The sequence below is a fragment of the Melospiza georgiana genome, chromosome Z (assembly GCF_028018845.1).
Source record: "Melospiza georgiana isolate bMelGeo1 chromosome Z, bMelGeo1.pri, whole genome shotgun sequence".
Classification (NCBI taxonomy): Eukaryota; Metazoa; Chordata; class Aves; order Passeriformes; family Passerellidae; genus Melospiza; species Melospiza georgiana.
The window spans coordinates 78,850,382-78,868,970 of record NC_080465.1 but is presented as its reverse complement, the minus strand read 5'-3'; the positions used below and the strand labels follow the sequence as shown (position 1 = coordinate 78,868,970).

At 38.0% G+C, this 18,589-nt stretch overlaps 1 protein-coding gene across 1 annotated transcript in view; it reads left to right on the top strand.

The window, feature by feature from the left end:
• The window catches only part of RIT2 (Ras like without CAAX 2), a 176,468-nt gene that overhangs the window by 63,562 nt on the left and 94,317 nt on the right, over positions 1 to 18,589 (top strand). Inside the window, exon 3 of the mRNA XM_058043736.1 lies at positions 7,231 to 7,304. Within this exon, the coding sequence (XP_057899719.1) occupies positions 7,231 to 7,304 (74 nt within the window). The remainder of the gene's footprint in view (positions 1 to 7,230; positions 7,305 to 18,589) is intronic.

Sequence of the window (18,589 nt, the reverse complement as noted above, 5' to 3'; positions counted from 1 at the left end):
ATCAGTCCTGCCCTGCAGAGCACAGCTCTGAAACATTAGGCAGCCCAACAAGAGGGAGAAAGTTAATTTGAGAGCAGCTGTTTTAAGACAGATACATAATGGCATTAGGAGAGGAGCACTGTGGTGAGGTGAGAGCTGAACAGAAATGCCCATTAGGCTGAGGAAGCTTTTAGGTGAATTATTGGAAGCAGATGCAGCCAGAGCCTGAGGTAAAGGAGTCAGACAAGAGTATGATGAAGGTGGATGCTAAAAATTACTAATTATGAATAGTGAGGCTTCATGAGACTTACTGGACCTAAATTTAAGTTTTTATTCTGCTCCCATGGTTCTGGATGTTCATATGGTTGCCAGAGGTGTTCAACGGATGTGAACATCCCTGAAAGTATTCAAGGGCAGGTTGGGCAGGGCTTTGAGCAACTTTAGTCTGGTGGAAGGTGTCCCCTCCCATGGCAAGGGGACTTAAAGTAAGATTCTTTAGGTCCCTCCCAAATCAAGCAGTTCTGTGATTGTATGGTTCTGTGCACTGTGCCCGTCTAAGCATTTAGACACCACTTTTCATTGATTAGGATTAAATGAAGAGGTTTGTTTGAGGATCCGGATGTAATCTACTTGTAGCTTCTGCTTTCCATTGAAGTTATTAGCAGTTCCTATATTAGGAGGACAAAATCAACTACAAGATGTTCTGCTCCTTTGTTTTCAAACATAGATAATAGAATCATTATATTTTTTTGTTTGTTTTTAATTGGTTTTATTTGTGTCTTCACTCCTTGAAATTATGAATTATCTTATAAACTGCATAATCACAGAAAAATTTTCATTGGAATGTACTCCAAATATCATTCCTTCAAATTTTACTGTCATGGGTATGAATACGGGAAGGTGTAAGGGTGCCTTCCACCGGACCAGGTTTCTCCAAACCCTGTCCAACTTGCCCTTGAACACCCTCAGGGATGGAGCAGCCGCATCTCCTCTGGGGAATCTGTGCCATTTAGAACTCAGGGACAATATTTATGTACCATTGAAGGAACAGAAGCCTCTAAAACAGAACACAGAAATTAGTTAAAAGCATGTTATGACACTGAACAAGGGCTAAGTAAAGGAAATACTGGGTTTTCAATTGAAACTAGGGAGAGATGGAATCTACAGTAGTGATATGCATTTGAATTCAGCAAGGCCATTTGAAAACATTACAGAGGATTTTCTGTACATGGCCAAAACTTTGGTTCAGTATCTTATCTGTAAATATGTTTATGGCAATTTGAATGCTAAAATGAAAACAGGGATATAAAGATTTTGGTATTTATTATCATGAAACTAAATGTACAATGAATAAATTAATGAATTCCTTTTATGATAAGCACTTAACATGAATAATGCTTTATTTTTTCTCAGATTATTTTAATTTTCTCAGGTCCTACACTATAGGTTTTTTTATGGGCTAGCAGAGAAGTAATATCTACATTAAATGCTGCATTACTTACAAACATCTCTTTAATAGAAGAAGCTGAGGTGTTCAGAACATGTGGTTACTGAAGGAAGTGTTTCTGGCTGTGGATTTAGAAAGGAAAAGGTATTTTTTTTCTCCCTTCTGCAAACCATCATCAAGATTCTTCAGCCTGGAATAATATTGTCTGTTACCATCACTTTTGTGGGCTGGTAACAGGCAACGTGTGCTGTTAACATGAAACTGATTGAAACCTGAAGGATCTGACAAAGACATGACAAAGCTGAACAAATGACAAATGGCAAATACAGCTCAATGCTGAGAAACAAAAAATCATCATCGCTGGGAAGAAAAGTGCGATTGCAGATATAAAAGTTGATTGCAGAAAATAGAATCACAGAATAAACTGAGGTGGGAGGGACCTACGAGGATCAAGCTGGTTTAAGTCCCACTCTTGGTCCTGCACAGGACACCACACATAATGATGCAACAGAGCTGGAACTGGAATATTTAAATAACCTAGTTAATAGCCCAGTACTAATATCCCTATTTGCATTATATTAAAGGATACTGCTATCCATGTGAGTATTTACAAAATACAAGGCAATCAAATCTGTCAGTCCTGCTCCTCTAAGCCACCCATTGCTTATCATGCGTGCAGAGCTTATAGGAAGGCAACCTCTGTGACTTGGTGTCCTTGTCTGCAGAGCGCTGATAGCAACGCTCACCCAAATTGTAAAACACTCATAGCCCAGGAAAATAATTATTTGCTGAGGGAGGTTTTAATAGCAATGTATTTTGATGGGTAATTCCTACGACATGCGTATTCTTATCTCAAAGGGGAGGAGTTTATGTGTAGTATTTGGTACAGTGGTTTATGTCTCTGTTCATCCAGTCTTTTCATTTAAAAATTCCTTGCTGTAAATAGAAACAACACTCATGCAGGCAAAGACTCATGACCACCCTGCATTCAGGAGCATTGCTAAATTAAAATGCATTTGTGGCAGATAATCTAAGCACACCAAGAGCTGTGTCTCCTGCCATTGCTTTGGCACACAGGGAGAACAAGAGGCAGAATTCCAGGTGTGGCTGACTGAGCTTGGATCCCTTCTGCTGGCTTGACACCTCCTCAGTCAAGTAAAATGTCTTTTGGCTCACCTATATATGTGAATCTGATAATTTTTGACTGCAATTGGTATTGTACAAGAAAGAGAAGACAGGCTTTATTTAGAAGGCATAGAAACAGAATTAACAAATGGAAGAAAGAAGCATCTGACCTAAATTTCAGGGACTGGAACATATCTGGAATGCAGACAAAAAGTCCAATACAACTCCCCTTTAATCTGTACACCATTCAAATCTATTTATCATGAAGCAGTTACCTGCTCAAAACTAAAAACATACATATATATGTATAATTTTTTATGAGTTCAGATTGTCCAAGATAACTGGTCATAACACTATGCATTAATTACTGTATTTCTGTCTCCAGAATTATGTCCTATAAAAAAGAAATCCAAAAAAATGATCATGCATTAATTTCTAGCACACATGCCAAAAAAAACCCCACAAAGCCAGAAAACATAAACTTAAGCAATTTTTTTCTTTAATTTTCTAACACTGCAAAGAACAATTAAAAATGAGAAGAGAATTAAAAAAAAAAACCAAAACACTTAGATATTCAAAAAGGAGGAAATAATTTAAAATTAAAAAGAAATAGTTACCATTTAGAAAACAGTTGAATCTTTTTTTTTGTTCCACCCTGCAATACAATAAACAGTCAGTTTTCATTTAAGCCATGTGATATAATCCTCTGAGAATATTTTTATATCCATTTTAATTTTTATTTTTAATCTTTGTAGGAAATAAGATTCTAAAAAAACATTATATGTAGGAAAATTTTTTTTTCACACTACAATTCATGTATCCACGCATTGTTCAGATTACAAGGATGTGGGAGTTTTGCTTTCTTTTCTTTTTGGTACTCTAAAAAGTGCTCATTCTTACAGTCAGTGTTTGAAATACAATTAGCAATGTCAGAAAATTCCATCCACAGATTTTTTCATGCAATGACCCCCTCTTCTGAGAATTTGACCCAAACCAAAAGCTGAGACTTTATGATTAACCTCGCAGAAAAAAAAATTAATCCTGATCTTAATCTGAACAATATAGTTATTGTCTGATTTATTGCCTGATGTCTGATCATCATTCATGCCTATTCTGTATGTTCTTTTAATGCTTGACTGAAATAGAAGCTGGATTTTGGCCTTTTATTAAATACCACTCCTTAGAGCTGTAGGGTGTAAAGCATTAATACATGTGGTTTAGCAGCCCCCAAATTAGTTTTATAGGGAAAATTATATTCATATTATAAATTAATTAGGTGAAAGAAAGTTTAGCATTCTCTGCTGTAAATACAGCAGACACCATTTGTAATGCAGATAATTTTTAAAGCAGGGATATTGGAGTGTGAGTTTGTTGGTGTTCCTGATGAAGATTTTCCCACTTTGTTTCATTTACATTTAGGTGCAGTTTCAGAGGAGCATTTTCATTTCTGTCCTCTGTCCACATGTGAGCAGCTTGTTCCTGCTCTTTACAGCAAGGTTTCAGAACTTCCCTTACACTTACCATAAATTGTGCCATGCTGCTTGGAACACACAGTAGTCCCTTCTGAAATCCTTTGGGAAACATATAAAAATACCAGGATTCCTGCTTAACCTCACAACCAACCATGAACCAAAAAATATAGGTCCAAGATACAGATTTTTTCCACCTTTTGATATCTAGGAAGAGTTTTCTTTCCAGGTTAATGGCTCTGCATTACAGTTTTAAATAAAATAAAGATGTTTACCCATGTAATGGACAGAAGATAGAATTAAAACTCTATTTACATTACTTTCTAAGACAAAATCCCAGTTTAAAAGTATTAATTGTAGAGCAGAACTAAGTGGTATAGCTCTTCTTCTTGGTCTTTATGACGTGATATGGGAAACAGAGGTACCAATTTATGCATCTGGCTTCTGCCTGCTGCCTTGCAAGGCGTAATATGCCCAGGATATCAGTGAATCCACAGGAAAATGGAGAGGCAGTGCCCCTCATAAGACTGAATGTGTTTGAGCATTAGGGAGTTGATTAAGAAGGTGAAGCTCATAAGTGGTGCTATGATTTGCTCTCTGGTGTGAGGGTGTGTTGGCTCAAGACAATGATTTCTTTGGCAGGTGTGCACTAAAGGACTTGCTCTTAAGTGTGTGCCTGAAGAAAATTAAGGGTTAAAACTCCCACCTATTTTCCATCTACATGCAGGTTGAAAATCCCCCTGCTTATCACATCCCAACGGAGGACATTTTTAGGCTTTTCTCTTTACTGTCTGTACTATCTGTGCTTTTTGCACGTAGGCAGAGAGAATATTACAAAGGAAACTCATATCCCTTCCTATTTCATCTCTACATTTCTTGGGGCAAAATAAAATCTTACATGAGAAAAGCATTTGCCTAGAAAACTGTTTAGATTCATGTACCTGGTCAAAGCATACCAAAACATGTTTCTCTACCACCAACAGAAGACATCAGCATACATCAAGAAGGAAAATGGGACAGTGATGCTAACATTCCTTTGTGAAATGTTTTAAGGTCAGCATTAGGGAAAGCAAAAATAAATTAAAATGACAAAATACCTTTATACAATCAGTGTTATGTCTACAAAGTAAAAATATTATAAAGATAGTCTGGATCCAGCTTTTAACAGCTGAAACTTTACTGATGACAGTGACAATATATCAGGGTACACCTGGAGCAGCTCAGCAGGGTAGATATCTAAAAGCAGTGACTTATATTCAGAGGCAAGTTGGTCTTTTATTTATAACATGTAAACTTTTAACTTTTAACTTGTAAATCTTTTTCTAGGAAAAAAAAAAAAAAAGAAAGAAAGAAAGAAAGAAAAACCAAGACAGGATTTAGTTTCATTTTTATCCAAGTAAAATTTAAGTAGGAATAATTTTTTCAACATTAACTGTTTTAAATCTCCTGTATAAAGATTCATGTTGGTCTAAGTGAAAAGGGAAGTAGGACTGCTGGGTTTAGAGAATCCAAATGCAGAGCCAAGAATAGGAGCTAAATTTGTGGAAGTCATATGTTAATTATGTGTGCAATAATGTAATGCAAGTGGACACTCACCTGCATGGAAGTATATTAATAATGCTTGATAGTATCAATAGAATTTATATGAAGGAAATACCATGCTTGATTTTTAAATATTTTGCCATTTTGTTTTTAATTTTTCTTAAACAAAAAAGAAGGAAGAAAAGGACAATCTACTGCAGGTAGATTACATTGTCATGTAATAACAAATTACTAAAATTGCAAATAGTCCAATGCCTTTTATATAGCCCCACTTTGCCACACAGTTTCTTGTTTAGCAATCCCTCCAAAAAGATCTATTACCCAAAACATATGGTGGTTGAAGTGCTCTGGTTTTCTCAGCAAGACAATATATCATACAATTAATTGAGCCTCTGGGCCATCTTGATATCAATGGGACTAAGTATTTGTTTAAAGAAAGTCATGTGCCTATTTGCTGAATTGAGGCCTAAAATTAAGGGGGAAATACTGTGTGTGATTATGTCATAAAAGACAGCAATCCTCCAGCTGGACAGGAGGGACCTGAGTTAAGGATATACAGACATGTATCCAAATGCTTTCATTTTTTCCCTCTGCCGACAGAAAGCAGATTTTCCCACACTTTTATAAAGCGTTGTACAATGCAACATATATATTATGGCACAAACTGGAAGGTCCCAAGCATTCCAACTACCTGCCATATTATCCCATATTATAATCTCAGTATTATTTCAGTAGAGCTGGAGGGCGTCTGCTAGGACAGGCCCAGCCTGCTCACTTGGTTAATGACATTCCTCAGGTTCAACAAATGCACCTTTCTTGTCTTCATGCCTCAGTGCACTTCCAGTGTCAGCCACAAAAGCCACTCAGGCTGCTCTGCATGATTGTGCAATTAAAGAGCACAGATAATTTCCAAGACTATTTCAAGTATAAACACGGGCCAGTCTCTAAGTGCCTTTTAATCTAACGAAGAAAATACAAATGTTGAGAGGGGAATGAAATTATAATGTGAGGAAAATAGCTTGTGCAAATAGTAGTTCACCCTTTCTTTGTTCTTGTTGCTCTAAATTTAGTTGACAAAATTATGAACTAAGAAAAGAGTCCACAAAGCAGAGTTTCTCCTCTTCTGCCTGCATCACTGATGAGTGTAAAGACAGATTACAGAATTCATTTTTAAAAAGTTTATGCTCACCGTTTCTGAAAATATACAGAAGTTTAAATAGTAGCTCTGATCCAGGATCCTGTTCAGCCACAGGGAATCTATCCTAATAATTTATACAATCTTTAAAATGAAACTATTTGCTAGACAATCTCTTTGAACATGTCATTGTGGTAGATAAAAAATCATTCTGTTACACAGCACCAGCACAACAGCTCTGAATATTGTGGCCTAAGTGACATCTGGGGAGTGTGCTTAAAGAAAAGGAAATGTTTCCCTTTTAAAGAAAGGAAAATTTAATTTTTGTATTTTCAGGCAGTGTGATGGAAGAGACACTCTTTTGCTAATACTTTGTAGTGACAAAAGGATTTCAAAAAGGAATTTTTGAAATAAAATAATGTTAGGTCGGATTGGAGAACTTATGAAAAGCCTACTAAAAACTAGCAAAGCTGCTTCATTTTCCATTCTCTGAGCAAATCACATACTTAAGAAAACTGCACTGTGTTTTTCAGAGGATGCCTATAAAACTCAAGTCCGAATTGATGATGAACCAGCCTATTTGGACATTCTAGACACTGCTGGACAGGTGAGTAATTTTCCAATGAGAGTCACTCAATCAGAGATAAACTCAAAGATTTTAGCCTCAGAGATGTGGATCACGGTGCTTAAAGTTCCCTAGTCAAGCATAAAGGAAGCAGTGGCAGAATTATACAGAGGAATTAACAAAGGGGAAGATTAAAGTGCTGCAGCATAGAACAGTATAACTTCCAAATCTCATCAGAGGAGACAGACAGGCTGAAATGAACAATAGATAAAAAGATGTTTGTTTCTTTTCCTCTTGTATGCAGGAACATCTATCACAATAATGAAATTAATAAATACTGTGTTGTTTGTCTTACATTTTTCTCATTCCTCCCCCTCTATATGTATTTCAGGAATTTTCTGGTCTACTTGTAGACTAAGTATTTTGTTACATTTTGTCTTCTCCCCCCATTATATCTAAATATCTTATTTAGATATTAGATATAATATCTTAAATATTATATCTAATATAACACTTAAATAAACAAGGAAGTATTTGGGAAGAAAAACCTGGTAACCTTGTTCTCAACTTCCTAGAGGTCTGAATGCACCTAAGCTAGGCACTCCAAATGGTGGGGAATGCAGTCTGCTTCCAGAAATTCAAAGAAAGTTCAGCTATTGTCAGTAATTTCCACATATATACAATTTTTTAATGATTTAAAAAATTTTTGATCTTATGAAAAGGTTAGAACTATACTTCATCCTTAATTTATGGGAGGAGGATATGATTACCAAGGTTATGAATTTTGTCAGAAGAAACAGTTGTAAGGTAAGAAAAGAAATCAGAATAACTCACTCAATGAAAGGTGGTGAAAACAATAGTACAAAAAAGCTGGAGTTTTGTCTCTAAGTTATATCTCTATTAGGAAGCAAAAATTCCACAGTATTCGATGTCCATGGTATATAGTGACCAAGTAATGAAACATGGTGCAGATATTTCATAGAATGACAGAATTTTAAAAGTTGGAAATATCTTTAAGATCGAGTCCAGCCATTAACCCAGCACTTCCAAGGCCACCACTGAACCACGTCTCCAGGTGCCACAGACATGTGCTCTTTAAATCCCTTAAGGAATGTTGACGCCACCACTGTCCAAACATCCTGGGGCAGGGCTTAATAATCCTTCCAGGAAAGAATTTTTTGCTCATTTCCAATCTAAACGTCCCCTTTTTCCTCATCCTTTCCTCTTTGCAGCAAGCAGAGGCGTGTGCAGAAGCACCACACTCCGCAGATTTATCATCCCAGGCCATTTTACAACCTGGGCATAGCCATTGTACTTCTGCTGAAATGTTGAAATGAATCAACCAAGTTGATTTGATATGAGCAAATCTCTGTTTTAAATTCCCCTGATTGTCATCACTGAAACACATTCCCAGGATAACTAGGAAGTTCTTCCCACTTTCCCTCCCACGATTTTTCAGGAGCTGTCCGTTCTAAGTGTCCTGGATTTAGCTGCTTGTCTCTGTAGATGTCCTTGGATTTGCTGCCTCTCTATCTTCACTACACAGCTCCAGAATAAATCAAGACCTAATCCAACTCCCATTGAAGTCAGCAGCTGAAATAGGCTCTTTCTTCACAGAGCTCTTAATGATGCTCTCACTGAAGCTCAGTGAGAGCAAATTCTGCTCTGACTTTGGTGACTCAGGGTAAAGATTCAAAGCACCCATTTGTGCTGCCGATGTGTGCCTTGGTGGTGCCTAGTTGTTTTTATTTCCCTTGGTTTTATGTCAAATTGGAGATGGTGTTACAGCTTCTAAATCAGGAAGTGGAAAATGGAAAACTCATTTGTCTGGGTGTCCTCACAGTCATAAATACTTCATCATCAACTTTGAATAATGACTTTAATCACTTCAGGAGATCAAGGAGCCAAAATTATGATTCATCCTTATTTAGGAAGTACAAAAAATCAATAGTGAAACCAACTAAATTTAATGTATTTTGTTGTTGCGCTGGAGGACATGTTTCAACAAATATGTTTCTCCTTTCCCTTCTGTACCTATGAACTAATTAAGAATTTCAACACCGACCAAATGAGCTACTAATAATTAACACAGTTTTTAATAGTCAAATCTAGACTTAAAAACCCACGTGTGATTTCATACCTGCATTGCAAAAAAAATCTTCAATACTTTAACTGGTAGATCCAGTTTGATGCCTGCAAGACATAAAGTGTACTTCAAAAATACATTTATGTTCTCAGTTTTCTGAAGTTAAAAGAAAAAAAACAACCCAACGTTCAAACAATGGGAAAACAAGAAACATTGATTAACTTGCCCATCTAGCTACTGATTTTTATCATGTGCATGTACATCAACACTATATCATAGACCAATTGCTCATCTCAGGAAATAAACTGATGTTCACTGGACTCTGGATACATATTTTATACACCATCATTTATCCTTTGGTGCTCTTCCAACATTGTTTTTCCACTGAAAGCACAACAAGAGGCATTTTCTTAAAGAGTGTAAGGGCTGGTGCAAGTAGTTATGCGACACTGAACTCACTACACCTTCTTTTCACCGCCCTCTACACCTGCCAGCTGGGCAGCCTGCGTTTGCTCACCCCATTTAGCTTCAGACAGAACATGTTTGCCTTAGAGAGTTTCAGATCAGAAGAAGGCATTGATGTAGCTCCTGGTAGCTGGATTGTCATAAACAGACCTAACATGAGCTAATCCTACCAAAAAAAGCTTGAAAATATGGTGTACTGCAAGGAAATGAACAACAACAAAAAAATGATGCTGGTATTCTTTTTCAGTGGCTCATCTGAATCTAGAAGAAGCTGCCAGTAAATCCTTTGGTTATTTATCAATGATGCCTTTGGGTCTTTAACTAGAAGTATTATTCTCATCCCAAAACTTTTCATTTTGCACCTACACTTCAATTAAAACAAAAATAACAAAAAACAAAAAAAAAAAAAAAAAAAAAAAAGAGAAGGAAATAAAGCCAAACACATTAAATGTGAGATTGAGGTCATATTTATAAAACTGAGGAAGTTTATTTTTTTAGCTTTTAACTCCCAAGGCTAGCTACAATATGGCATGTGGAGTATATAGGACAAACTTCATGGAAATCTGAAAATGCAAATTAGTATCCATAAAGATAGATTCCTTGTTCATCCATATGGGACATTTTTTGAGTGACTTTCCCTTGAAATTCACCCATGTCCTCTGAGTTTGGAACTGGCATTGCTGGAGGTGATTCTGGGATTTCCCTTGTCTTAACCAACGCGCCATAAAAATAATGTGCTTTTACATGCATTTAATCCAAATTGACACAAACCCTTTGGTTTCCAGCAAACTTGCAGGTGCAAACAAAAGGACATTCAGCCCTCAAGCACTCTGTTCTGCATTCAGCTCCCCTCTCAATTATTCTCGGAGAGTGACAACCCCCAACTGCTCAAACCGCGCACAAAAAGCCTCCACACGGAGTTATAGAAACCTTCTGTTCGCTCATTTGCGCTTTCTCACCTTCTCTTCTAGCTTAAAAATATGTTGCTACTTCTGGAGCCCAGAAGTATGCTCCTCATGGAGCACACACAGCAGTTATCTCTCCTGCTGTATTTATAGACTGTTGACTGACACAGGAGCTTTTATTCCTGCCACAGCTTTCCCCTGCATGACACATTACCCAATCTCTCCGTGCAGACCTCACGCCGAACGCTAAAAGAGCAGCAGAGTTTCCTTCACGGGAAAACAATCTGATCTGACATGTAAAAGAGGCAGAGATTGTTTTCAGATACAAAGCAGGCAAGTATGGGGAAAAATGGGTTTCTGTACCTGTCAGTGAGACAATACATTCCGAGATTATTGCACCAATTTTTGTTTGCTAAAACGTGAGCTTTTTATGATAAACTTAGTGCACCAGTATATTTCCCAGGTGTGAGTCAGAGACTTGAAAAATGGGCCCTAAAATGTGATGGCATGCCATTTCAGGGAGATTTTCCTTTGTCTGGAGTTGTGTGCACATGAATTCATTTCCAGGCAGACACTTTTCAACCTGACAACAGCAGTGCGCTCTGTACCGAAATCCATCTCTCAAATTGCCAGCAAATCACAGGACATGTTTATCCTGCCAACCTGCAGGACTGTGATTCTTGCCCCCTGCTTCAAGCTTTGAAGAGGAACCATATTAGTCCCAAGAGCCCTTCAGATAAACACGCTTTCTCAGACTAAACACTATAGCCTGATGATTCACTCAGGCTGTTATCTGAGACCCCTCTGCTTATTATCTAAACATGCTGCTCTAATCCTGAATCAATGGAAGTGAAATCTCAAAGTACACTAGTGCAGCTTATCTCAAGGAAATGTAAAATGCCTTTTTGGCAGTAATTATGTCTTAATGGGCCTCTACAGCATGTTCTTATAAGGGGAAAATAATTTTATTGCACTTTCTGCTAGGTACTCTAGTGCATAAATGAAACCCATTTTATTTTTAAAGCACAGGGATATTGAAACAAGTAGCAACTATTAACACAGTGTATTAAGTGAGAAGAACATTAGTTTTTTTTTCTTTGTACATTGTCCCACAGGCTGTTGAAAGCATACTTAGAAAGTATAAAATCATAACACAGAAATTTTGCTGGGGTCTTGAGACAAGTAGTTCTGTACTTTCTGGGAAGAGCTAAAATGTCTCCCTTGACCTAGTAGTTTTATTTGCCAATGGACAGATTGTGGAGAAACACTTATTTGGCACAGATACAGAGTGGAAAAAACAGTTGCAGTAAATCACAGATGAAATTGTGGACCTGACACCAGTTTCCTTCAGATCACTGGCAAAATATTCCTTGACTTCAGTAGGAAAAGATCTAGGCATATGCTGATAAAAATGAGTATATAACCAAAGGAAGAGCAGGGAACTGGCAGCCAAGATTCCCAACTTCCTTTTTCACCCCTGTCCATGAGTGAATCATGATGCAATAAAGGGTGGATCAGTTTGTATTTCTAGGCCTGCATTTATCTTCCTGTCAAACAGGTGCAATAAAATGTTGCAGGGAACAAGCACTTAGGGCGAGCATCAGCATTTATTGAGTCTGACAACCCCGATTGCCTGCCCATTGCTACCATTCCTCTTCAGCAAAGTCAGTGTTAGTGGTTCCATACTGCAGGTGGTGGAAAACTTTCCAGTGTTTTCTCTTCTCGTTCAACAATTTTATTTTTTTTTTCACTTGAAATGCTTTCCCTCTCACTGTTCTTCATCTTTCTCTAACTTGCAAATTTAAAAACCAGATAAATACAGAGTGATGCTGCTGAAAGATTTTTTCTCTTTTTAATAAAATAAGGACATAGAAGAAAATATATTGTTACAATTTTCGAAAAAATAATTGGAAAATCTTTTGTTTTCCTCTCCAAGCCTTTTTTGTAGCATTTTCTTGTGGGTGTTTGGTTTTGTTGTTGTTGGGGCGGTTTCTTTTTTTTATTATTTTATTGAATTTGGCATTAATGGTTGGTTGTTTGGTTTCGTTCTAGTGTACATTGTATGGAAAACACCTATATAAACACATTCCATATGAGAAAACTTCATCCAGGTCTTCCACAAGATTATGATAATGTAATTTTTTTCTTTTCTCCCATCACTGGAAAATATTCTGCACTTTTTCTTTACACTAGTGAATGGTACTGAAGTACTTTGAAGTTCCAGTAGACACTGAACCTATTCTAAGTGTGTCCTGATTTCTTTATATATATGTGTGATTGTCCTAGATAATCTCACTAGGAATTCTATTTTACAGAGGTTTTCTATCAAAATCTGCTTGTTACCAAGCAGCTGTACACAAACCAGGGACGCCAGCGAGCAGAAAACTGAATTCTACCTCTACCACTTTTCACAAAGCTCACATCATAATGATATTTCCAGGACTAAAAAAATTGGCTTCAATGCTGAGAAAGCAAGCACATATTACAGCACCACATGGTGCCCATTTTCCCTGAACAAATGACCAAGAAATGGTTTTTTTGCAGAGCAGGGCTTTAATGCTTCATAGGAGAAGTAGGTTGTCCCCAAAAAATGAGATTTTCAAAATTAAGTGTCTTTTATGTAATTCTGAAGCTTTAAATGGCAGTGTCTCCAGACAAAGAAAGTAAAAGGAAAAAATTATGTAGTGCTATCAGAATCATCCAAGCATTTCACTTGCTAAACCACATAAGAAGGAAAAAGCTGTAAAAATTTTCTAAAAATGTAATTTTTATTTCCTGCTAGCAGGAAGGGGAATGGGAAAACCTAAAGCCAAGTAATATCTTTTAAGTTGGAGTTTCAAGAGTTTTGTTCCCAGACCTGGAGGTGAAATTCCCTCCCACCGAGCAAACAAAAACTCCTAATAAACAAAGAAACAAAAACCAGAAAAGTAAACTTCAGCAAGTTTTGACCTCCATTGCTTGTTACCTTTATAATTTGAGAAATGTTATTCCATAAATCCAGATTCTTCAAAGTGGGGATGAGAAGCAAAGTAGAAACTCAATAAAATAATTAGTGAAAATACGAAATATTTTCTTGTTTTTATTTTCCTAGCAAGCTATATTTTTGGATATATATTTTTCTCACTTCCATAGATGAAAGCTTGCACAGCTTGCCTAGATTTTTGTGCCTGTTTTTAATTTATGCCTGTTGGATGAGGAGAATAAATTTTGTTCATGGGTGTTCCATGTTATTATCAGAGCTGTGGGATGATGTGAGACAAACCATGCCAGGGAAGAATCTTATCTTTTAATAAGAGAAAAACTCAAAAGCTTAGCAGTGGTTGCAGTGATTATGTCAGAAATCAGTGTGGTACCTGACTTACACCTTGGGCAAAGCTAAAAGAGACAGACTCCTCCAACTTTTGGACGTGCAGATGAGCTTTGGCCCTTTGGAGGAAAGTATTGGCATATCTCAGAAGCTACTCAGTGTCTCTCAGGATCATAAAATCATGGAAGGCTTTCAACTGGAAGTGACTGTAAAAGCCCTGCTGTGGAGAGGGACACCTTCTACTATCCCAGGTTGCTCCAAGCCCCATCCAACCTGGCATTAGACACTTCCATGGATGGGGCAGTCACAGCTTCTCTGGGCAACCTGTGTGTCCTGGGTTGACTATATGATGCTTTTATCCCCAATCGTCTCATTCTGTTTATGTTGAATAATAAGTTTTGTACCTTTAAGAGTGTTCCAGAGAGTGAAGGGGGGGAGAGAAGAAGCACACAGTTTGTTTTCAGACACTGCACTCCTACTCCACATTCCTGCTCCTTACTGTGTTGTCTGCGGATGGCTAGACAGGGACAGAGCTCTTCTTTTGCTTTTTAGTTAGTGTGAGCTAGCTGAGGCAAAGAAGTTCCCTGACTGTTTTTCTCCCTTTTCTTTGGACCTCTTGAAACTGCTGTGGCCTGAACACCCAGGAGAGCACCGGCAGCTGCAGCTGTGGCCCACCGGGCCGGGCCGGGCCTGCGACAATTCCAGCGCTGAGGGACTGATCAGAGACTGAGTGAGCTGCAACCCGAGGACGGGGTTTTCTCAGTTTGTCATCTCTTTTAGAGTGGCAAGGGGTCTCATTGTTTGATATTGTTTTGGTTTTATTGTTTAATAAACAGATTTTTTTCACCTTTCTCCAAGGAGGTATTTTTTCCCTCCCAGACCCAATTGTGGGGAGGGGCCAATTAGATCTGCTTTTCCCAGCGGAGCTTCTTTGGGGAATTCTTCCCCAAATTCGCTCTAAACCTGGACACTGCGACAAGGCCTTACCCCCCTCACAGGGATGAATTTCTTCCAAATATCCCATCCAACCCCGCCTTCCATCAATTTAAAGCCATTCCTCCTCCTCCTGTCACTCCATGCCCTGTTCCCAAGTCCCTCTCCAGTGCTTTTGTAGCCACTCCTGGAAAGTGCTCCAAGGTCTACCTGAATCCTCCACTTTCTCTGTTGGATCTGCTGGTCCAACCAAGATACCCCATGACTTATTTTTTTAGAGCTCCGGTTTTTGTGCTTATGTGTTTTGGTTTTGGTTTTTTGTTTTTGTTTTTGTTTTTGTTTTTGTTTTTGTTTTTGTTTTTGTTTTTGTTTTTGTTTTTGTTTGGGTTTTTTGTTTGTTTGCTTTGTTGTTGCTGTTGTTGTTGTTGGTTGGTTTTTTTGGTTTTTTTTTGTTTTTTTCCTAATGCAATAAAAATTATTCAGAAATATTTTTGCACATGGAAATGAAAAAGCGTGTTGGGAAGTCACAGGGACATGGCAACTCAGTCCTTTCATATCACAAGTTCAATTTGTAAGCAATACAAAATCCATGCAGGATTGTATCACAGGTATTTTGCATTCACTTTGGTGGTGATTTATGTAGTCCCCAGGGAACACACCCCTCAGATAAACACTGAGCTAAATTTCAGTTGCAGAAATGAGTGCGCTATTGATTAAATGTTGCAAAAATCTAAAATAGCCACTCTGCAGATTGCTTGCTTTTTTCCTTTCCCCCTTTTCAGGTTCTCAGATTAAATTATATCTCTGCTGATGAGCAGGGCACAGGGGAGGGAAGAGAAAAAACCTGTATGGTGGAATTTTTAAGGTCAGCACACTTGTTAGGGAAGTCATCGTGAGAGAGCATATATGCAAGCCAGGATATAATTTGCAGTCATTTATCAGAGCAATGAGGTGTCTGACTCCACAGCCTCCTGGTTTTCTCCTGCAAGGCTGCACAAGGCCTCTCTGGGGATGGTGGCAAGCCTGTGATGACCACAGAAGTTGACAAGAGCATGTCTGAATCCCTGCAAAGCCCTTGCTTGCAGCTGCAGGCATTGCCTCTTCACTAGTGGGTTGTTGTCTTTTTTTTTTTTTTTTCTTTTAATCTCTGCTGTTCACTAAAATGTAATTACCAAGGTATTAATTTTTTCCCTTTAACCAGTTATGATGCATTTGTGATAAAAGGTGAAAACTGGCTCTTTTTTGCATATCAATGAGAATGGGGGAGAAAGTATTATGTGGTGCATGATAAACCAAATGCATATGGGGGTTTTAGAGGTAGTTAACAATGAAGATTGCTTCAGTGCCTGCATTTAGAAGAAAATTGCTAAGGTGTTTATCCCTCAGAGAGAGACCATTAGCATGAATATGAAAGAAAAAGGCAGTTCTCTGAGTTAGGGAGTGTAGCACTGAGGAATTTTTACTGGCATTGTGGAGAATTGATACAGTGATTTCATCCATATTTAGGGGTGAATAAAAAGTAGATATCATCTCCCAGGTAGGTGATGGACTGCATCGTTTCATTATTGCACATGACAAACCATCTTGGGAAGAGCAGGATTAATAAAGTTAACAAAAGCACAGTTGCAGAAAACTGGCAAATATATTATCATGTGGAAGCAGGAGGGCAATTAGAGTGGGAACATTGGGAATCTTAGTGAAAAGGAGCTGTTTCTGGAGGGAGAGTATGAGTGCCTGTGCAGGTTATTTACTATTTCCTCAGTAAGAAAGAATGGTCACTCAGTGATGTTATATGTTGTAGTCCTGAGTTATTTTGTTGGAAGTTGCTCAAATATGTCTTTTTCTCTGCCTTATTTATTTCCCTTTACGTAATTTTTTTTCCCATCAGGCTGGTGTGGCTCAGTCTTTTTGCATAAATCATGGTGCAGGAGAGGTGAATACAGAATAGTGAGTGCATATAAAGTGCTCTGCAGTTAGGGAAGGGGCAGTGAAATTGTCACCCATCAGTGCTCAGGATGCAAAGGAATCCTGACACCTGTTTTTCACAAGGCTTAGTTCTGCATAGTCTGTGACTGAGAGCAGTGCCAGATAGCACGGGAAGCAGCATCACAGCTGAAAAGAGAAGGGGAACCTGAATCTATAAGCCCACTTGCGGGAAACAACATGGTTTCACTGATGGTGAAAATAGATCGTGTCTAACAATGATTTAAAGTCAATAAAAAAATAACGTCACAAATCCATTATTTTCAGACAGGGTGAAAGCTTAACATACCAGTTCAGAGCCTCAGACTCATTTGGATGAAGATGAGAGCAATGTCATCATGAATTACCCTGATTGAGTAATCCATATTAAGAAACTGCTATCTTTATTTTTAATTAATTTCTCTTTACATTCAGAACATTAGTTGTGCATAAAGTCTCTTCTGTATTCAGAGATAAGCAATGTATTAACCAGTGGGAAGGAATCCATCTCTTTCATGAGAATACATTAGTTTTTAGAAAGAATCCTGAACTGAGGTATAATGCAGCATCATCTCCTTTCTGGGACTGAAGATCCATTTCTGTAGTAAGCAGGTTTCTGCTGAAGAACACAAGTATAGGGGAACTCAGGAGGCTAAAATAATTTTAGAAAGTTTTCAGCCAAATTTTGTGAAAATCATGAATGCAAATCTATGCTTGAATTTCATAATCAGTGCATGCCTAATTGTGTTTCTTAAGTTGCTGATCATCCATTAGGTTGACTCTCTAAGCTTGGACAATCTTCTTGCCCATAGACAAGGTCTTGAGGTGCTGTCAATCACTCTGCCCAGGTGAGTAAACCTGGAAAACCCCTAAGAATCAGCAGCTAAAAGTAATGCTGCTGTTTGTCACAGAAATGGATATCATACCTGTGTCTTCCAGAAAGACCACCTGTCTTGAATACTCTTCTTCTTCTGTTTTCCTTTCCAGGTAAATAAATCATCTTAAACAGGGAGTTGCCAGTTGTCTTCTTAGGTACAGATTAATTTCAGTGCCTGTCTGAGCTTTATCCTCATACATTCCCAGAGTTAAGAAAAGGCTACTGATTTTGTACAATGGGGAGTTTTTAATATTGCCCTGGAAGGCAGTCAGATAAAGCTCAGAAAGTCATTAGTCTTGAAGAGTTTGGACTGAATCTTTTTTATCTTCATACTTCTCCCACCATCAGTGATATGCATTTCGTCCCCAGTACAAATTCACAGAAGAAAAGGAATATTGCTGTTTTACAGCAGAAGCAAGAATTCTTTCCTGTAATTACAAGGCGTGAGACACTGACTGATCATTAATCAAGGGACTGATTATTATAATAATCCACTGCAAGCTCATGGGCTAATTCTCATTTATACTAATCCCACTTTGAACTGCTCCTGAATCATTACTAGAATGGGCCAAAGGGGTTGTAAGAGATGGGTTTGATGCTCAACCAGAGCAGTGTAGAGACTTGAAGAGGAAAAGAATCCATCTCTGCTCTCTAGTGTTTAAGCCAGAGCCCCTGCATTTTCTTTGGTCTGTCTCTGAGCTGTTACTCAGCTCCCTTCCTTCCTCCCAGTGATGTGGCAGATGGTTTGGGCTGGCACAGGTTGCTGAGTACCACCTGCTGCAAATTTTTCAC